This window comes from Nyctibius grandis, chromosome 4 (assembly GCF_013368605.1).
Source record: "Nyctibius grandis isolate bNycGra1 chromosome 4, bNycGra1.pri, whole genome shotgun sequence".
Classification (NCBI taxonomy): domain Eukaryota; kingdom Metazoa; phylum Chordata; class Aves; order Nyctibiiformes; family Nyctibiidae; genus Nyctibius; species Nyctibius grandis.
In genome coordinates this window covers 16207065-16229311 of record NC_090661.1, presented here as the reverse complement: position 1 = coordinate 16229311, position 22247 = coordinate 16207065, and the positions used below count along the sequence as shown (strand labels likewise).

Here is a 22247-nt window from a genome sequence, read left to right as displayed (position 1 = left end):
AAACACAGGCACCTGGAAGAACTGAAAATGAAGAGTGGTCAAGTAATAGCAATGTTAAAGAAGAATTTATGTTAAAGAAGGATAAAATTAAGAAAAAAATCTTCCTTTCAGTGCCCAGGTTTCTATGAGAAGCAGTGTGCAGCAGAGGAATTTTTGTCAGACGGATCTCAGATAACAGGAACAGGAAAAGAGCTGACAACTGATGCAAGAGAAGAATCTTCAGTCAGCTGGTGTTCTTGCACAATTTTCCGGGTTGACAGAGACTTGGGAAAATATTTGAACACACACAGAGCATTTTGTTTGGCCACTCCGTATGTCAGCATTGCTCCTGGGAGCCCTGTTTATCAGGCGGTATTCATGGGGGCAGGAGTGCATTGCTGCTGTAACTGGGACATCCCAAGAAGCCACACACCCTTTTTCGAGCCTTGATAATCCAAGAAAGATTGCTGCAGAAACTTAATACATATTCCTCCTTCGTTACAGGATTTCTGCTAGGCCACCATTCCCTCAGCAGCTGAGCTGGCGGCTGGCAGTGACCTTGCAGGGCTCGCTGGGAATGCGAGCGGGACAGGGCCAGGTGTCGGGGAGCACCTTGGAGCAACCGCCCCTTGCCCCAAACAGCTTTTCCCCTTCAAAACCCTGCAAACCTCACAGAACCACAGAATGGTTAGGGTTGGAAGGGACCTCTGGAGATCACAGAATCACAGAATGGTTAAGGGTTGGAAGGGACCTCTGGAGATCATCTAGTCCAACCCCCTGCCAAAGCAGGTTCCCCTAGAGCACATTGCACAGAGTCACGTCCAGGTGGGTTTTGAGTATCTCCAGAGGAGACTCTACAACCTCCCTGGGCAGCCTGTTCCAGTGCTCTGTCACCCTCAGATAAGTTTTTTCTCATATTTAAGTGGAACTTCCCATGTTTCAGTTTGTGCCCATTGCCCCTTGTCCTGTCACTGTGCACCACTGAGAAGAGTCTGGCCCCATCCTCTTGGCACCTGCCCCTAAGGTATTTTTAAGTATTGATAAGATCCCCCCTCAGTCTTCTCTTCTCCAGGCTAAACAGACCCAGCTCCCTCAGCCTCTCCTCATGAGAGAGATGCTCCAGTCCTCTGATCATCTTTGTAGCCCTCGGCTGGACTCTCTCCAGTAGTTCCTTATGTTTCTTGACCTGGGGGGCCCAGAACCGGACACCTCACCAGAACCGAAGCAGCAAGAGCTGCCATTAACAACAAAAGTAGTGATTTATGTTGGTTTGTTGACGCGTCCCTGTGCCAAGGCCGGGCGCTGACAGGGTGTTTGGGTGAAACTGAAGAGCCAAACCCAAGCGTCAGCCCCACAGCGGCACCAGCTGCTGGCGGAGGGGGCGGGCAGGGCGGGGCCGGCGCCCGCCGCCCTTATGAGGCCGCCCCCGCCGCAGCCCCAGGCCCCACCGCTTCCCCCGGGGCTCACGGAGCGGCGCTGCCATCGCCGCCAGCCGGGGCACGCGCCGCCCCTCCCGCCTTCCCCAGCGGACGCGTTTCCTGTGGCGAGGAGCTCGTCACGGCGGAAGTGACATGCGGGCACTGTGACGCCGGCGCCAGGCGAGGTGATATAAAGGGTAGGCGGCGGCGGCCGGAAGCGAACGGAGCGGAGCGGAGCCGAGCGGCGGGGCGGGCGGGCGGGGGCAGGCAGGCGGCCGGTGTCGCCTCTGCCGGGCGCGGAGGGGAGCGGGGAGAATCAGGGCGGCTGCCTTAACGCCCCCCCCCCCTGCCCGAGCCAGCCATGGATTTCCACAATATTCTCGTGATGGCCTCGGAGCAGCAAGGGCTGAACTCGGTGCCGGTGAGCTCGGGGGTGGCTGGGACTGTTGGGACGGGGCGAGAAGTGTGAGGCCGGGGCACGGTGACCGGTACAGCCGCTGGGTCTGCCCGGACTTCAGTGGCCCCTGGGGGGGGGCGGTTCCCGGTGGCTCGGGGCTGGGCCGGGTCCTGTGAGGGCCCCGCGCTCCCCTCACGGGGCGTCGAGAGTCTGGTTTGGGCCTCTGCCCCCTGCCTCGGCCCCGCTTGGGAACCCGCGCGAGGAAGCCGGTTTACGGGCCGGGCTGGCACTTGCGGAGCCTGCCCAGGCGGCCCGAGGCCGGGCCTTGCGCCTCGCCGTCCGGAGGTACTCGCTTTTGGGGGCTGGAGAAGCGTCTGTGTGGAGGGGGGCGACGCGGGGCTCCTTCTGTCAACGGGTCTCGGCAGGCGTGGAGCCGGGAAGGGGCAGGCGGGGTTTGCGCCTCCTGGGCACCGAAAATACCGAGATCCTGAGAGCAAAAACAGTGGTGCAGGGAAGGCAGTGGTTGTGGTTAGAAGTCGGATAAGTCCTTTTGTTTGCTTTGAAAACAGAAGCCTGCCACGTCCCAAACGCGGGTCAGAGACAAAGAATGACAAGTTTTGGATGAACGTGCTGCGTTGGCCAATACCTTTGTATCCATTGCTAAGGAATAGCCCTCAACAGCCACACTGGGATGATTGGTGAAAAGCATTTGGTTTGTTACGAATATTATCCTGAAGTCTGTATTTCAGCAGTTTGTATTTTGACTCACGCTATCAGTTTTGTGTTGATTCAGTATGAAATAACCCTCTTACTTGGCTGAATGAAGTCTGGCAGTAGGAAGGGCCTGTGGCCTTTTGGTATGTTAGTATACTGGGTTTTGTTCCTTTGGCAGAACCCAAATTCTCAGTCATGTTTGCTTAGTTGGATAAAAAATATTTTCTCTTTGGTAGCCACCAGCTAGGAAAACACTTTTCCTGTCTGTTCTTTAACTGAGTGCCAGAGTTCTGTGTTTCTATTATTAGTTCACTTAAACCAGTGTAAATGAGAGGGGTAGTTGTTTTTAGGATAAACTACAGGAAAAACAGAAAAAGTGTACTGTTTAGATCTGACACTGCTGAAATGGAGATGCTAGAGAACTGAGTGTATCTCAGTCTCGCTGTGTCACTAGTAAAACTTTGGTAATGTTCACTAATATTTTGACCAGTTGATAATATGGACCAACCATATGGTAGATAGGCGTAATTTGTCAGATTCCATCGTGTTTTAAAAATCTTACAAAATGTACTCTTTAATATTTAGCCTGATTCAGTTTGTCTCTGACTCTACATAGAAATATGGTTTGTAACATAAATATGAGAATATCAAATATATAAGTACTTTAAGATAACTTAAATGCCCCTTTCATGACTCTTAAAACAAGTTTTTCCGCTAAATTGTCATTGGCTTGTTGTAGTTCTTACTTTAGATGTTTAAAACTTTTTTACCTTCTTAGTTTTCTCACACAGTTTTAATGTACTGTATCACTATTTTTTGTCACAAATAGTTGTAAACCCTGATCATGAATTGATGAAATACCTGCCGTGTTCTCTCTTGCAGATGTGTTGGTGGAGGGAGGCAATTCTACTCATTGTGCAATGGATAAGGGTTTTGTTACTCTTTTTAGAAAAGGCAGGATTAGGATTTGCTGACCTGATTAACTCATGGAGTGAGAGTGCAATTCAATCCATAGCTGAAGCAGTTTGATTTTCTGCCGTTCTAGCATGTTAGTGGTGCAGCTTTTAACTGTAAAGTTGGCCTTAGTCTCTGAGCAAAACTGGAGCTGCACTTGGCACTGCTTGAGGTTATCTGCAGCTGTTAGGCTTCAAAAGAGGAGGGCCTGTGGAGGATTTCTGGTCAATGGACATCAAAGTAACTCCACTAGATTAAAGCTAGTACATAAAATATGTTCATATAAGAAGAATATCATTAATCTTAAATATTTTTATTAAAAATACCATACAGACTAATTACAAAATCTACTGGTATGTAAACTTAACAGGTTTTCCAGAAATATTAGTTCCTGCATTAATCAGCATATACCCTGAATTTCCCTTTGAGAAGTTTATTTTAAACTTTACTGTGCACTAAACTAAATATTCCATGCCTATTGTAAGGAAAAAATAGAGTAACATGCACAAGTAATATGTATATCTCAAAAGTAGAAACTATAGAAAAACTCTATTTAGGAAATAATATAGTCTTGTATCATAAAAGAGGGACCAGCGTAAAACAGGTGTTGCATCATGTCCCTGTGAAAACGGATCTGCTTGTTCAGCTCCCTATGGAAATCCAGATTCAAAAGGAACATTGCTGAAATCAGCCTTTCAGTGCCCTATTAGTTGCATCAGGTTTTGTTTCTAAATAAAACCGTGCATATATGAACTAGTGTGTGAGCTATTAATGATGTGTTGCTAATAGTATTTATAGCAGTTGCTGAAAAGAGCCCTAGTTCTTCTCACATAATGTTCCGTAGGGTCTTCAGTAGTGTGTGTATGTATCTTGTTACATGTGTTCATAGTAGCAGTTCATTAGATTTCCAATGTGATCTTGCTTTGATTAGACATGATATCAATTATGAGATTTAACGTTGATTTCAGTGAGATTTAAGTGCTTTCTACGTCACTCTTCTCTTTTTGGCGAAATTGGTATAGTCTGTTGTGCTGCAAGTTTTACGTGACGTAATGGATGTGGTGAAGCACTTTGAGATGTTTGTATGGAAGATACTCTTAAAAGTATGAAATTGTATTGCAGTGTTTTTAAAACAACTGAGCATAGTTGGAACCAAGTCATTCTTTTATTTCACCTTGTTTCTGTTGTCATTACTAATTTATTAGAAATTATCTCTCGTAGTTCCCTACTGCTTTTAACTGAGGATGAATCTTTGGTGTACAGAACATATGAAAAATCTGATACAGGATAGCACTTAACCACAAAGAGGTGACCCAAAACTGAAACAGTTTGTTGTCCATGTCAGCACTTGCTGAAGTCTCATTTTAAGGCAGACTGATACATAGTGAGTATGAATCATTACAAAATAACCTCCAGTAAAGTTGACAGCTACAGGTAGCTACCAGAAATTAAAGTATTTGTGAAGTAAAACAATAGCAAAATCCCAGACTTTGTTCAGAGGACCTGGTGTGTTACAGAGCCTGCCCATGGAATTGTAATCTACAAACTACTGAATGTTTGGCCATGGGCAAGAGAAATATGGAGAGTGGCTGTGAAGTACAGATTGCTGTTGCAGAATCAGACTCCTGTTCGATTGGTGTGCATGCATTTATTATGCGGTTAAAACTTGTCTCAAAACAGGGTCTAGAAATGCTTTGTATTATATCAGCATCCACACACAGGAGAACTGAAAGATACACAATGTAAAAAGCTGGCAAGGGGTGAGGGGTGCTTTTACTCTCAACTTGACTGAACTTGATAGATAAGTTCCAGGCACTTGCAAACACTGATTAAAATGTGTAAAACTTTCAGCTTTTCCTATTTCTTGTCTCTCTTTTTGCATAAGCAGATGAAAATTGGGAACACAATACCACTACATAAAGGAAAGCATAAAGTATGCTTTTTAATTTTTTTTTTACTGTGTGAAGAAACATTTAACAGAAGAAGTTTCTGCCATTTTTCAGCTAATGGTTCAGCTTGGGTTTTGTGACAGCAGTTGCAAAATCTTAAAATTATTTTTGCATTTTTAGGAGTAAAATGTACAACCCTGTTAAATTGGTTTTGGGAGATGAGAACAGTACGAGCTGATAGTTAAAAACTCTTATCAGTAAAGCCTTTCTCTTGGTAGGGGTTTTTAGAACCTGAAGAGAGTAAAACGAATTTAAGCATGCTTCATAACTACCATTTACTTTGTCATAACTAGATATTGATAACAGTGGCTGAGAAAGCACTACATGTACATATTCTAAGAAAGTCTAACTGCAGAGTGAGCTGCTGGTAACCCCAGCATGGTGTGTGCAGAGTGGACGGTGCTAAAACTGTAGCAGAGGCCTTGGAAGTATAAGCACAGGATGACAGCAGAGGCCCCTGGGCAGTTAACACGAATGACCACTTACCAGTTTGGAAAGCTGCCTTTTGGGGAGTATTAGGGCATTGCAAGAGGGGGAACACGAACAAGGATGTATGTGTGGCTTAACTGGGTGAGTGAACCATTAGTGATGTTATCAGAAAGTTATATTCTGAAGAATATTTAGGGAGAAACAGGGACTTCCCACTGGAGAAGGCTGTGTGTCTTGATGAATGGTAAGAATAGGAGAAGTGTTGTAACATTGTACAGGGGTCACAACTTGCTAGTGAAAACCAAGCAAACAAAAAACCCCCACCCCATGAGAACCTCTGCAAGTTGCCCATACTGGATAGCACAAGTAGAATTGTCTTTACATTGCGTGTGCAAGCCCATAGCAAAAATTATTAGTGGCACAGGTGCTCTGCTTAAGAATCGGGTTTGGCAGGATTGATCACTCATATCTTGCATTGCTACCTGTGTAAATATTGATCATCGTTAAAGGCAATACTACCTCTGTTGCTTGCATCTGGGTCTAGTATTTGGTCCAGACCTTTTAGGTGTTCCTTTGGATGCCACAAAGCTTACAATAATTTTATAAAATCTGTTTTACAGTCCAAGATTTGGCACTTGAATGCTGACATCAAAACATCTGCAAGTGTATCAGGATCGTGTGCCATGTTTTAAAGTCAGTGATTTAAGAGCAAAACCTTGGTTGCAGATTACACAGCTAAACTTGTGACCTGGAGCTTGCCTGCTGGCCAAGGCTGGCTACTGGACACTGGCACTCTGCCTTTAAGAAATGGATGTCTTATGTATAGAAACTGCATCTGATCTATATCTCTCACAAGTCAGTATGCATGTGTGTGAATGTGTGGGCACGTACAGCCTGGTGGGGTTTTTCTATTTGACATATTAATACCAATCTTTTTTTAATTCATCTTTTTGAGGTCTACTTTTCAGAGAAGAATCTGCTTCTTCTTCAGTCATGTAACTTCATAGGCTAGATAGCCTACTGAAACAGTTTATTCTGGCTGTAAGTGGAAAACAAATAAGGTTTTGCACTGTAATGGACTTTCCACCATAATCTTAAAGTAGCATTGGTCGGATTCAGGGAGAGCCAGTTATTGGGTAGGTAGTTATGGCAAGGTTTGCAGGGATGAAGATAAAAAATGAGAAACATTGGGAGAAATACTATTCACTGGTAGGAAAACACTTGTTATTTCTTGAGGTTACACAGCTGAAGAAAGGCATTTCCATAGGCTTTACTCTTCCCTTTGGGTAAAGCAGTGCCCACTTTGTGTGTATCAGCAGTATTCAGGTAGAGCTGTCACTAGGTTCTACCCAGAGAGATAATCAGTGTTTACAACTTGAGTAGTGTGGTGTTCTGGGAACAGCTTGACCTGCTGTTTCCTAGAGGCTAAACATTTCTGTTTCTCTGATTTAACCAACTTGGCAATAGCTATAAAAAGCCAGAACAGCACAGCTGCTGCTTGGATGATGAAGTAGTGACATGCTCTGGCTTATTGTCTGGTTTACCTGGAATCTGATGCATGTTTGTTTGCACTGTAAGTGAAACACTTTCTCAGTGCTTGTGGAATGTGTGCATGGTTCAGTGCTTTTTTTAAAACGGCTAAACTGAAGCTGGTTATTTTATGCTATTTCTAAATGAAGGTGAACAAAACTTTTATCAACACTAGTAGTGATTCACAGTACAGAAAACAGGTATTCATTTATGAATTGTTTAGCTCTGTTTTCAGTTGTTAGTCATATCAAGAAATGCTACTGATAGGAAGGCTTTTAAATCTTGAATTTGGCACAATTTGCCACAGTAGTGGCAGTGAGAAAACAGCATGTCTGTCAAGCTGCTTTACAAACCTGCTCCTGGATAGGACTGTTGGTTGTAGTGCAGCAAAACAAAGCCTGAAAACTGCTTCCCCATCACTTTAATTCTTTATAAGGCTTCCTAACAGAATAGATCCATCTACATTTGTCCCTGCTGTTTAGCAGTTTTGAAAGGTGCTCCTTAGGCCTAAAACTCTTTCGGAATCATAGAATCATTTGGGTTGGAAAAGGACCCTTAAGATTAAGTCCAACCATATCCTCTGTTTTGAAAATGCTGTTTTGTCTCTTTTTAAAAACTGTGTAGAAATTGAATAAAGTTTTGCCAAATTAGGTTATCTATATCAAAACATGACATGTTTAACTTCGGGAGTAAGATAATTTATGTAGACGTTATACCAATATAAGAATACTACAGAGGACCTCAGATTGTTCCTAAGGTACTAATTTGTTTCAATCTTTTTCTGAAAGGTTTTTCACTGATAATGTGTGGATTGCTTTGCTTCTCTGTTCTGATTTAGATGACTTTGGGCCACTGAGTCATGGGCTACACTTGAGCAAAAATTGAGAGGCAGTACTGCATCATGGTTCAGGTTTCCTGAACAGTTAGTTCTTGGAATACTTTTGGTGTAAACAACACAGAAGTTGGGGAGGGAAGGACCTCAGCTTCCCAGAAGAGAGGGGCCCAGCTCCAGCTATCTTCTTGTCCTTTAAATAGTCCTAGCTATGATGATCAGTTCTAATGATTTCAATTGTAAGTACCAAAAATTGTTCAGAGGTGGAGCTTCTCCAAGTGGTAAGGATTTACGAAATCAGTTCTCAGATTGTGGTAAACTCTCTTGCACAGAGGTGAATCTTTGTAAATGAGCTTGGCTGTAGTAGGTCTTTAATGTGATGAGGCAATATGTCAAGTTTTACTACTGCAATGTACGGGGATGGTGTATCTTTATAATTTCAAGTAATTTCAGAAATTACTGAAGGCAGCTACAAATAGCTGTTATTGTAGCTGCCCTTTTTGGAGCTGGTTTTGGCTGCATTTTAGAAATGAGTCTCTGAACCTTGCTTAGTGCATGTATATACAAGATATATATGGGTTTGCATGTCAGTAATTAAAGTAATCCAAGGATCTGTTCAAGTGCTGCTGTTTCAATGAATTAGAAATTAGAACAAAGGCTTCCATTGGGTGATAGTGAAATCTACAGGGAGTCATGCTACTGGCTTGCCTGATTATTGCTTCTAAAACATCTGGATGTAGGTATCTTTACCAGATAATTTCATTTTTTTAGTTAAGTTTCACAAGGCTGTGTGAGGATAGGAAGATATTTATGGGAATACTGACTTGTGTGGCTTTTTTTGTTAGTGATATTGTTTTTATTTGGGACTGTTTCATAGCTCTTTCACTTGGTGAGGATCCTAACTTTCTATGTGGAATATCTTGATTTAGGTTATAATCTATTGGTTTACTACTGAAATCGAAAGAAATTCCAAACCTCTCAAATAGAGTTGTTTGTTTTTTTCTAAATGTATTCATCTGCTTTCCGTCTGCTTCTGGGTTTAACTGGCTTCTATTGTATTTATCTTTGCAAGTGTCTGTCTTTCTTCTTTGCTTTAGCTTCTCTAGTCTGTTTGTGAGAAGAAGATCAAAAAAGTCTTTCTTTCCATTTTATCATTCTAAAGCCCAATCTGATAATTGGTACATTTATGAAAGGTAACATCTGAACAGGTGTAGCGCACTAGTGCAAGGGTTTGTTATAGATCCCAGTAAGAAAGGCATTCAGACTCTTAACATATTGATTAAAATAACATTTATTGGCAATAACGGGAGAAGGAAAAAAAGAGAATAGCATAGGTAACTTTACATCTGTTCAGCTGCTGGAACCCCGAGTTGTACAGCACTGCACAGACATCTAGGCATGGCAAGCTGCGCAAATCCTGTCTGTGGTGAGGCTCACCAGCATTATAGTCTTTAGAGCTTTTATACGATGTTCTTGGAAGTAAACAGCTCTGTCATTTCCACTGCCAAGCAAAAGGATGTTATATGAAAACATGCTGCTTCACTTCAAAATATAATGAGACATAGAATCATAGAATGGTTTGGGTTTGGAGTGACCTTTAAAGGTGCTGTAGTCCAACCCCCTGCAATGAGCAGGGACATCTTCAACTAGAGCAGGTTGCTCAGAGCCCTGCCAACCTGACCTTGAATGTTTCCAGGGATGGGGCATCTACCACCTCTCTGGGCATCCTGTTCCAGTGTTTCACCACCCTCATTATAAAACATTTCTTCCTTATATCTAGTCTGAATCTACCCTCTTTCAGTTTAAAATCATTACCACTTGTCCTGTTGCTACAGGCCCTATGAAAAGGTCTGTCCACCTCTTTCTTGTAAGCCCCCTTTAAGTATTGAAAGGCCACAATAAGGTCTCCCTGGAGCCTTCTCCAGGCAAATTACACCACACACAAGTGGTGTAATTGCTGGCTGCCAAGTGGGGGCTACATATTCTGTCACAATTAGTCTGCTGAGTTCATCTAGTGGTCACAAGTGATAAGTATAGTAGAGTGCAGGCCTGCACCTATTCAGGTCAACTGGTATACGGATCACTAACTCCTTGATATACAGCAGTCTTTTGTTTAAGATCACTGCACCAGGAACTAAAATAAATATCACTGGTTTTAGATCAACCTACTAATTATGCTGGTGAATTCAGTTCAAGCTTACTTTTGGAGTAATTCCATTTTTTGAGTTGATTTATTTCTTTTCAGTTTCAGGTTATCTTACTCAGTGAAAAGAGCGTCCACAAAAAGGCTGAAAGCCCTAATGGACCTGTAAGCCCACAGTCTGGAATTGAACAGACTGGCAGCTTGGGCTGTAGTCTGCTTTTATTTCCTGTTTGCTCAAAGACTAAGGCTGAACTGAAATATTTTTATTCCATTACTGATGCAGCTGTTGCATTCCTTCTCAGTCTAGTGCATTTTACTCATTTCTCTTGGTTTCCCTACCTGTCATCTTGTTTCTTGTTCATTCCTTCGGAAAGCTGAGTGCACTCTTGTTGTGGATGAGTGGAATGCACCTCACTCAAAAGAGAGAAGCAGCAATATATTTTACTGATATAAAATAACAATTTCAGAGAGTTCAATAAGTTTGATGGAATTTAACAAAGTTTTGACAGTGGTTTGACAACGTTCAATAAGTTTGCTGGCAAGGGTCACCTTATTAATTATTGCATGGAAGAAACATAGAAAGGAAAATTGAGTTAGAATCGAGCTAGAATGATTCACACAGAGACCAGAGATGCAAAGAGTAAGGAGGACCCTCCCATTGAGTCACAAAGTTCAGAGTGGACCCCCTTGCTTTCTAAACTCTTTTTTGGAACCTGTGTGTGTCTGGATCCAGTCTTAGTCTTGGACTTGGTCAAGGGTTTATATCTAATGGAATTATACATAGAATGTTTAAATACTGAGTAGCTACATGGATTAGTAATGTTTCATAATATTAATTCAGCATGCTGTCAGTCACTTACCAAGGATCTGTTGTGGGTAAGGGATCTTTCTGCCTTGGGTAAGGAAGGATCTCTTAGTCTCAGGTAAGGAATCTCTAACCTTGAGAGGCATCCCTGCTTGAGGGGAGAGTCACCTGGCATGCAGTCCAGCTGCAATTTGGGGAGAGCTCAAATTGGGCCTATTCTGATGGGAGTATTTGTAGGGTGAAGTAGTTGGCTGCTAGTCAGTAGTATAGACAAGAGAAATGTCTTTGTTTTAGCTCAGGTATCTTGCTCTGTGCTTTGGTTATCTTGCACTTTTGGGTTTTGAAACCACCTTTCAAAATATTTTTCAAGACACCTTCACTCACCTGTAGATGAGCCAGGGGCTTTGTATCTCACAAGTTCACCCAAAAGATGCAAGGCCTGTTGTATCTTAGTCAGCGTGAACCAAAGTATGGCCAGGAGTCAAGTGTATCTGTCACAACTCTCAGCTTCAGAAGGAATTGTTTGTTTGCTCTGTACCATCTCTATGCTTAAAAGTCAAGTACATGACTGTTATGCAACTCCTCAGTTTTAAAAACTAAGATTTTTTTACATTTCTTTTCTGACATATTTCTTTTTTTTTTTTCAGAAAAGGTACAGTTTGGCTGTTGGTCCTCCCAAAAAGGTTCCAAAAGTCAAGGGTGTAGAGTCTGCAGCAGTGCAAGCATTTCTCAGACGGCAAGAAGAAGAAAAAAGAAGAAAAGGTACCAGTCCAAAATATTTGCTGTGGGAGACTTTCATTGACTCTTTGAGACTTTGTCACCTTATTCAAAGCTCTTGCAAATACAACTACACATCTGTTTCTGGAACTTATGCACATAACTGATGCTGAGGGAAAGCCAGGACTAAGTAAAGGCTTGGGATGTTTGCATGCTTTCCTAAGCAGTTAAATACTAATCAGCTACACTAGCATTTACTGTTGGAGATCAAGAAGTAGTTAAGGTGAAGAGATATTGCAAGAAACCATCTGGACTTTTGGTAACTTAACTTTGAAAAGCTTTATCTGTGTGGAAAAAATGGTGAGAGTTCCTGTTGTGTCTTAATCTAGTGTATTAATAGTCTGAATTTTAAATTTGTATGGCAGAGGCTTTGTTTGAGCCACAGTTTTTTCCACTGTATTATATTTCCTTTCAGTAGTTTATAGAATAAACTAATACTGCATAGCTTCTGATGTTAATGTTTTGTTAAAGGTAGCCAAATCTGATGGACTGGATGGCCCAGGGTATTCCTCCTCTCCTGTGCCAGTCGTGAGCTCAGGATTCCCTCCCTTTCCTCATCTTCCCTTAAACATCTGATAGTAAATTCTGTACAGTCTCAAAATTCTCTTGCTCAGTCTCAGAACTCCTTCCATTACCCAGAGATCCCATAAGTCCTCCTGTACCTCCTCACACAGTTATTCTCCTTAGTTTGCATAGCATTCTGGAGATCTGCTTCAGTTGAATAACCTTAGTGGGTTTTGCAGTAGCAGCATTTGACTTAATTGTTCGCCTTTGTTGGAGTAGCTGTCTCAGGTGGGCTAGCTTGTGCTGTTGACAGACCTCTGATCACTTTCTGGTCTATTTTGAATAGCTGTTAGCCAGATATCCTTAAACTACTGTCCTAAGTGGTTTATCAGTTTGGAGGAAATTAAAGTAAAAAGTAGTGCTTTTGCATTACTTTCTCCTGGTTTTCTTTTACAGCACTGGAAGAAAGAAGAAAGAAAGAAGAACTCTTGGCTAAACGTATTGAACTGAAACATGACAGAAAGGCAAGAGCAATGGCCTCACGAACAAAGGATAATTTTTATGGCTATAATGGTGTTCCTGTTGAAGAGAAGCCTAAAAAGAGGAGGACTTGTGAGAATGTTGCTCAGGCCCCAGAGCCTGAGTATGCAACAGAAGATGAAACTGAGCAACTCGAATGCAGTCAGACTGAATCTGAGCATGAGCAAGAAGAATATGAAGAGAAACCATCCAAAGTTGCAGTGAAACCAAAGGTGCCTCCCAAAAGTGCACCAGCACCTCTGAACTTTGCAGAGCTCTTAAGGCTTGCTGAAAAAAAACAATATGAACCGGTGGAAATAAAACCAGTGAAAAAGGTAGAAGAGAGACCCAGAACAGCAGAAGAATTGAGAGAGAGAGAGTATTTGGGACGCAAAAACAAAAGACTAGAAATGCATAAGAAAAGTGAGAAGGAGATTAAGAATACAGGGATACCCAGTTCTTTAAAAAAAGTGGCTTCTCAGAAAGAATCTGTAAATGCAAAACTCAGCAAAAGCTCAGTAGATAAACATTCCACACCAAAAGGCAGTCTGTCATCTCCTATGAGTGGTACTGATAAGAAATCCAAAGCACCAGCACTGACTCAGAAACACTCACGGTCATCATCTTCTTCCAGATTGGATCAAATGGAAAAAAACTCTCAAAATGGCTCCTTAAAAAGCTCTACTGGTAGCAGTCATAGTAAATTACCTGTCAATGGCATTGGAAAGCCTGCTTCAAGCTCTCATGTGCCACCTTCAAAACCAGCGGCTAATGGGGCTCAGAGGCTACCATCTGCTAAAGAATCCAGCTTGAAAAAGTCTGCCCATACAAAATCAGGAAATGCTGCAGCCCTTCAGCATGGAATCAACTCCAATGCAAAACGATCAGGCAGCAGCTTAGGAAAAGGAGGACCAGGACATCCAGGTGGTGGTTCAAGTGCAGGACCTGGGCGATCAAGCAGCAATTCTGGCATGGGACCTGGAAGGCCAGGAAGTGGTTTAAGCCCAGGACCTGGACGACTGGGCAGTGGCTCAGCCGCAGGACCTGGAAGGCCGGCTGGCAGCTCAAGCACGGGACCTGGAAGGCCGGCTGGCAGCTCAAGCACGGGACCTGGAAGGCCGGCTGGCAGCTCAAGCATGGGACCTGGAAGGCCGGCTGGCAGCTCAAGCATGGGACCTGGAAGGCCGGCTGGCAGCTCAAGCATGGGACCTGGAAGGCCGGCTGGCAGCTCAAGCACGGGACTTGGGCGACCAGGCAGCAGCACAGGTACAGGACCAGGAAGGCCAGGAGTCGGCCCAAGCACTGGACCTGGGCGACCAGGCAGCAGCACAGGTACAGGACCAGGAAGGCCAGGAGTCGGCTCAAGCACTGGACCTGGACGACCAGGCAGCAGCTTGGGAACAGGACCAGGAAGGCCAGGAATCAATCCAAGCACAGGAGCCAAGCGAGCAGGCAGCAGCTTGGGAACAGGACCAGGAAGGCCAGGCATCAGCCCCAGCACAGGACCTGGGCGACCAGGCAGTGGCTTGGGTACAACTGTAAAACCGAAGTGTACTGTTGTATCGGAAACTATTTCTTCTAAAAACCTAGTCACGAGACACAGCAATGGACAGATAAATGGAATGAGATCTTTTCAAGGGCATAGACCTGTGTTTCATCCACAAGGTATAAAGTTCTAGAGCAAATAATTTTTTCACTTAGTTATTTGTTTTGTATTTTTTATATATGTCTGAGTTGAGGTCACTGAGGGTCTTTGACAATTACAGGTGCAATTAGGAAGACTTGAACAAAATACTATATTTGCCTTTTAAAGAGTGCATTTAACAGTAGAATGCTTTTTTCTGATTGGCAGCTTTTTATTTATTTTTACCTATGCTCATATTCCTTGAAATACAGGCCTGGGGTGTGAAGTATTATGTGAAAGAAAACTAAGCAGCTTGTGATGGATGTTGGTATACAAATGCTGTTAGAAGGAAAAGAATTGAACAAGTCACTTCCTGCATTGCTCAATTATGCTTAGTCTTTACAATTTCATAGTGTCTTAAATAACAGATGCTTAAAGTGCTACATGAAAATTAAAACCACACGGCAAACCTGTGACTGATGCTCGTTTTGGCAAATTCACCTTATCAGTAAGCAAGCAGTTCTAAAAATTTATTTCTGAACAGGAACAAGCAGCATGGACTCTAGCAAATAAGTGCCTAGAAAACCCTGAAGAAGAACATAGACTTCTGTCTGGTAGTTTCCTCAGGATGCAGTTGGTGATACTGATACGTAATCTTCTATAGCGCAACTCAGAGGAAGTATTTCCCTTTACTGAGTTTCTGAGAATTGCTAGTTGACTTGAGGCAGAAGTTTCCTACCTTGAAGCCCTGAGCTGTAAAATGGCTGAGCCCAAGGTATAGCAAGGAGAAGCACTGTTAAATTAATGTTATATTAATGTTATTATTTAATGATTTTTTCACTCCCTGTCATTTAGGTCTTGGAAGACCATCTATTAGTTACAAGAGACAAATAGAAGATGATGATGATGATGAATATGACTCTGAAATGGATGACTTCATTGAAGATGAAGGGGAACCTCAAGAAGAAATATCAAAACATATTCGGGAAATATTTGGCTATGACCGGAAAAGGTAAAAAAAAAAAGTTGATTTTGAGATATTGCAGAGCAAGGAACAGAACAACAGAAATTAAGACAGTTCAACAAATAAAAATGTTTTAGAAATAGGGGAAGTGCTGGTTTTACATTGCAGAAATTTAACAAACATTAGGGCTGCTTCCATGCAGAAGGGACCTTGCATTTTCACACTGCCTGCTGTGCTTTTCCTGGGGAGCAAAAAAATTTTATGCAATAGGACATAGTTGGAAAACAACACAGCTTCTTCAGTGTCTTGCCTGTATAATTCATAGCAATTCTTTCCTATTATTGGATGTTAAAATGCTTTCTGTAGCAGTCTGCAGTATTTCAGAATTCACAAATGTAGCTGCCTGAATATGAACTGCTAAATGTAATAGTGTTAGCTGTTCTGTAAGAGGCTCTAACTTGGTATGACTAGGAACTGCTGGAAATGGAGGCTCTTATTTGGCTTATTTAAATACTTCCCTCTTGTCTGACAGCGAGGTATAAGGCGGCAAGCATTTTAAAGGCTTGTAACTTAGATTCTTTCAAAACATTAAAATCTGTGTATGGCAAGGTAATTTTTCTAAGAAGGGGTGTGAATTTATAACTCAACTCTACGTGGTTTTGTGTGTGCTGAAACTAATATTTAATTTCCAGATACAAAGATGAAAGTGATTATGCCTTACGTTATATGGAGAGCAGCTGGAGAGAGCAACAGAAAGAGGAAGCTAGGAGGTATGCCTGGATTTAAACTCAAAGTGGGAAGTTTGCTTATTGCCCAAGTCATGGGGCTAAGTTAGAGTGCGTATTTGCTGCTTTTTATAACAGAGGTACATAAGCCTTACTATTTGTTGTAAGAAGGCTTAGGTAAAGATGAAACTCAGACAGCCAGTAGTTGGTACAGTAAATAAATCTTGTGTGTTCATTCTCATGCATTACAAACTTTGCTTTTCTAAAAACAAACAAAAAACCCAGAAACAAACAAACAAATAAACAAACAAACAAAAAAACCCCACACAAACCAAAACCAACTTATGCCCAAAAATATTTTTAAAAATACTTTAAATTTCAGTTGAAATCTAAACCTTAAATTTGTCCCAAACATTACAATATTCTGCTAGTTTGAGGACTGGAAGGAGATTTATTTGTTTCTATCTATATGCATGTGTTGGTGTATATATATTTCTGTGTATGTATAAAAAGTACTCTGACAAACTTCTGTAATCAGTGATCTCAGATATGAAGCCTGTATTTTCATATTGGTTTTGACTATTGGTTTTGGCCTCTAGACCTGCACAATTCTTATGTCACTATTACAAAACCTGGTGTTGATGAACTGATTTTCTTTTTGTTTTTTAATGGCTGGTGGAACAAGCTTTGTGACAGTTATAAGAGGTTTTTATAGATAATGGAAAATATTGGAATATACTGAGTACCGAATTCTTTTGTTCTACTGAAATTTTTATGTTATTATTCAGAAGGTGCCTTGAGCATTGGAAACTTGCATCTTTTTGAAGTTATAGTCAGTGTCCTTATTCCTCCTTGCTCCTGGAGAATAGCTGCAGCTCATGCAAAGCTGTAGTGTGTTAAATGGAGTTAAAGGAAACAACTGGGATTTTACAGCGACGTTGCTATTGACTGAATTCTCTGTTGAAGACCTAGAGTGAGGTTTTGCAGAGTTGAATACCTGACTAACTTTTAACTACACATGCTAGCATAAAGGAAGGAGAGATAAGAAACTTGAGTAAAATTGAGTGTAACTATTTTCAATGCTCAGCTACTTTTTGCTGAGAGTTTGGTTAAAAGCATTGTGACCCTTGAAATTAGGAACTTTTTCTAACCAAGCAAGCCCACTAAAATTATAGTTAAGTTGTAAGTTGAAATGAAAAATGATGCTTCAAGCCAGAGTTTTATCACATAGATCCTGGATGTGTTTGTTTCTATTTTTAATTTGGATGACTGTAGTTTCCTGAATTGAAGATGACTTTGCTATGCTTGTTTTGGCATAAAATACATTTTAGAGCCTGTACTGGAGCAGTTTAGCCCAGAACAGTTGAATGTGGCTGAACCTTTTGCATCGAGGTGCATGCTACACTGCCTTACATTGCTTCATAATGAACTATGGATGTACAAATGCACTTGGTAGGGCTGCAAATGAGGCAGTAGCTGATCATGAAATGGTAACTTTGCCACACCCATTCCTAGTATCAAACCATCAAGACTATCCAGCCCTTATTTATTGAAGAAGAGATCAGTGATTGCAGATACTGTTTTAAGTATCACTTTCAACCTACTGACTTGTGGGAAGCTGAAGAAATCATGTAGGGATGTAGCTAGAACATGCTGTATTAGCAGAGTCTCTTCCATGGGCCTGTTCACTAGAGTCATGGCAGCTAAAAGGACTCAGGGTGCAGCAGTGTTATGCTTGCAGCTACCTGAAGGGTGCTTCAAGCCAGAAAGCTGCAACAAAATCTTTTGCTTCTCTACTGTTTGACATATCCATTCTCTCACATGCTAATGTAAAAGGTTTAGGTGGCTCTCAGAGAAGCTGATAAAGAGTCAGTCCTGCTGTGACTTGTATGTAAGAGTTACATTGGCAAGAACTGATGGATGTGTTTCAGCAGCTTCTTTTCAGAAAAAAAATGACCTTTTGTATTAAAATCAGTTTTTTTCACAATATTGACTTTTTTTTAAGAAAAGTTTTTTAAATAATTTTCCCCTCAAAAGATTTGATTCTAATCTAACAATAAAATCTTGAGTTCTTTTTTTAAAGCTATATTCTTGCTATAATTAAAGAAAATTTATGATTGCTGATCTAAAATTTTTGCTCAAATCAGCTGTAATAATTTTAGGATTGCTTTTCTTTGGGGAGGGGTAGAAGTATGATTTCATGTTTCTTGAGTAGCAGAGTGTAAAGCATTTCATCTTATTTGGCAGCTTGAGACTCGGTGTTCAGGAGGACTTGGAAGAATTGAGACGGGAAGAAGAAGAATTAAAACGCAAGAGACAGTCTAAGAAGCTGAGGACACGTTAAGTGACTTATGGTGTTGACTTTGTTCATGTTTCTGCCACCTTCTGCCTCCATACATCTCTTACTCTACTTCAGTTTCCATTTGCTTGTTAGAGGGCAAAAGAATATTTAAAGGGATTAAAGTACTGAAAAGCAAGGCTTTAGTTTGACCTAAATAAGATATTTATTTTTAATACTTGCCAGGGTTGGTTTTTTATGAAGAAATTAATGCACTAATGCATATTAAGTGGAATAAAATTAATAGATGTTTCCATTGATTAAACCAGTTCAAGACGCCAGCAGAAATATTGACTAGCTATGCACTGACTCGGAACTGTGTGGGCCCATATACAAGTCAACCAATTTTGCATTTACTTGGAAGAAAGGAATAGCATTCTTGTTCCCTGATATTTCTTGAGATTTAGAGAAATTGCTTTATATCCTACTCTGTCTCCTGACTTGAGTCTCAGAGTATTGAGATGTCATCTTCTGAACAGAAGCAGCCTGGGTGCAAATTCAGCTATTGCCACAGATGTTCAAAGCAATAAAGTGCTGCATATCTTCTGATTTGAGGACCCATCAAAATAGCTTGAACCTCTTTATTTCTAAACAGAAAAGTGCATGTCATTTGCAAATTGTACAGTTACAGATGTGGCCAAAAGGTGATGTTGGCTTTTGCTGTGTCTCGAATTCCAATGCCAATCTAATTCAGTATGATAAATACACACCCTGAAAACAGGAATTCCTAGTGTTTGTATGTAACTTGTGCTTTTGGGCTCAAGCGTATGCTTGGGAATTCTTTTCCTGCCCTGTAAATCTTCACATTTAACAGCTTCTGCTGCTTTTACAAATAGTGTATGGTGCACATGTTTTTTCTTGCATTAAACTAACTAAATTCTTGCATCTTGAATTAATGCAATTCAATTAATTTTCTTGCATTAATTAAATGAAAGATTAAATCTTTCATTTAATGCATTAATCAGATGCATTAAACATCTGATGTGTTAAATACAATGTGAAGCAGTCATTTATCTAATTAGGTTTACTATCTAGAAGGCACATCAGAATTAAGTTTTGTTAGAATGTATTTACAGCTCTTCAATATTAACAACTTCATATTAACTAGTTAATACTTGTGATTAATTTCATCAAACCAAAAATCTAAAATGTTATGTATAGCAGGAGAGTTAGTTCAGTTACTTACCTTAATGCCCATATTTGCACATTATTTCTAACTATGCACTTAAAGACTGTTCCTTTCAGTAACTGAATTTGTTTACAATCAGCACAGGATTGATGTAAGTCTACAGGACTTGTACTACTTTGATTTCCCCAAGTTGCCCTGCAAAGCTCACCAGTATCACTACTCAGCTTTGCCTCAAGCTCCAGGACTTCATTGATAGTACCTCTGGCTTCAGCTGCTGAGGCTGTTATGTTTTAATGCTAGAAGTACTTGGAAAAGTACAAAAAGGGCTTTGGGTGTGTGTTGAAACAGGGGGTGAGTAACAGAATAAAAAGGAAAAATTACGTTGTAGAAAAATGATGAAGGAACCATTCCTGTCAGGGGGCTATTCTTAACAATGCTGCTTCTAGGAAGCAGTTCAGATAGCAACCTGTAAGGAACAATCTTGGAAGCTGCTGAAATTTAAACATCTGACTCTTAATGTAAGAAAAAACACATTTGCCTTTTTAAAATGTTTTCTGTCAATGGTGTAGCATTTCACTGCCTCAGTAAAACACTGACATGAGTAAGCTATTGGGATGGGTTCTATAAACTAATTCAGTATTGGCTGACAGGGAGCCCAGATAAAGATACCATTGATGCTCCTCTGTATTTTTAACTTTCTATATTAACTAACAAAAACTGTTTCTCAGTGTGTGCACTTGAGACCATGCAAGATAGTGTAACCTCACTGCTTGTCTAGAAGTGTGTTGTATTCACTCTGCTTCATTGGGACCATCTAAAATTTTCTGGTTTAGCTCCTAGAATTACCCAGTCAAGGCAATGAACACTGGGACCATGTTACTGGGTTTTTTTACTTTTCAATTCATTTTAGCTGGAGAAAGGCTCTCAATCTGTCAACCCAGACAGCTATATCAGCTGTGAGCAACTTCCTGCCTGGTTGGGGAAAAAGAAGTCTCTTATGAAGCAAAAGAAGTATATTAATTCAAAATTGGTTCAGTTGGGAATTAAATCTGCATTTCAGATAAATATAGGTTAAATAAAACCTGATTCTTTCACCACTTTCTGATTATTTAATCATGCAAGACCAATTAAATTTCTTAATCTGTAAAGCACTTTGTGATTTGCCTTTTAGATGGTGACTGGAATGTACTCTGCTAGCCTCCCTAAGACACTGTATAACTTTCTTCACAGTAATAATTGCTTAAATTTTGTCTATTTCATATGAAAAATTATTCAAGGACACCTTTGTAGTTTTACAGTCAAGAAGTACTTTCCCATAATTGGCATGGGATGCTAATGGTTTTCAAATTTTGTACAAATGTTTGGGTTTTAATGTGTTTGCACTTGCTGCATATTTGTAAATCGGCTAGGAAGGAACAAAATTTTTTTGGTTTTTAATTCCTGACCTTGTATCCAAAACCACGTTTGTTTGTCAGGTAATGGTATTAATCTAACAAGAGTACTTCAGTACTTGGCCAATGTGCATCTGAATTTGAGGTTAAGAAAAACTGGAAGAATGCGTATATTGGTTTATGAGGATCTGATGTTAAGCTAATGATTTAATTGTATTTAATGAAATTCTGGATTGGTTTTTAGATTTTTAATTCACTCTTTGACAATGTGCCTTTTTTACTAAATTGTGTCCAAAAAAAAAAAATGAATGTAGGAGTATAAAAAGGTTGGTTGGTTTCTGCTATCTCAGATTCTGTGTCCTTAAACTTGATAGGGTGAAATGACATAGTTTTCATAAAACCCTTCCAGGTCTGGCTTTGATTGCACAATTACAGTAGCTACTACTTTACTGCTAATGCTAAATCAAATGAAGGGCACTTTCTATCGATGACTACTTTTTGAAAATGTCTCGTATTTACACTTCAGCTGTATTTCACTCTACAGCGATGTCTTTTGGAGGCCAGGGTTTCGCATATCACAGGAAGCCTTAGTGTGCAACTCTGTGCTGTGCTTTAAAATAAAAATCTTTCAAGAAGTATATGAGATCTCTATGGAAATCTGGATTTATTTTTGTGTAAAGCCCAAAATATTGTCCAGGAAAACTAATTTTCTATTTTCTTTGCATTTTGTAACATAATCTAGTAGCTGATGCATATTTCTAGATATAGCATATTTCTGGAGACCAAATCATGTCAGAAAGAAAATAAATATATGGAGAGACTGGTGTTTAAATTGTGATGAATGTACTTCTATTTATTTTGGTGAGTGGGTGTGATGCAATATTAAAGTGTTAGTGTGTAAATAAGGGTGCTTCTAGTTTTAGTCAATTATTATATTTTCTTTGGGGATATCATTTGTGCACAACTTCTTTTTACACAATGTGACTAATCAGGTTAAAAACTCATACATAGCTTAACTGTTTTCTGGTGCTGTCAAAAAAGTGTACACTTTTGCACACACCAAATGCGCATAAGTTTTGCAGAGTATGTATGCAATAAATTACAGGCATTAAACATTTTACAGCTA

The 22247-nt window shown here is 40.5% G+C and overlaps 1 protein-coding gene across 1 annotated transcript; it reads left to right on the top strand.

Moving 5' to 3' along the window:
- Positions 1-1633: 1633 nt before the first annotated feature.
- Positions 1634-22028, top strand: SPTY2D1 (SPT2 chromatin protein domain containing 1). The gene is made up of 6 exons (XM_068399894.1): positions 1634-1818; positions 11798-11912; positions 12888-14615; positions 15430-15586; positions 16231-16308; positions 18511-22028. The coding sequence occupies exons 1-6, from the start codon at positions 1759-1761 to the stop codon at positions 18605-18607; spliced, it is 2235 nt and encodes a 744-aa protein (XP_068255995.1). The 5' UTR covers positions 1634-1758; the 3' UTR covers positions 18608-22028.
- The last annotated feature ends 219 nt before the right edge of the window (positions 22029-22247 follow it).

Bases quoted from the DNA above. Each gene is read 5' to 3' on its own strand.
- SPTY2D1 (XM_068399894.1), top strand. From the start codon at position 1,759: ATGGATTTCCACAATATTCTCGTGATGGCCTCGGAGCAGCAAGGGCTG. The intron at 15,587-16,230 runs GTAAAAAAAAAA...TTTAATTTCCAG, and splicing joins TTTGGCTATGACCGGAAAAG to ATACAAAGATGAAAGTGATT. The intron at 16,309-18,510 runs GTATGCCTGGAT...CTTATTTGGCAG, and splicing joins CAGAAAGAGGAAGCTAGGAG to CTTGAGACTCGGTGTTCAGG.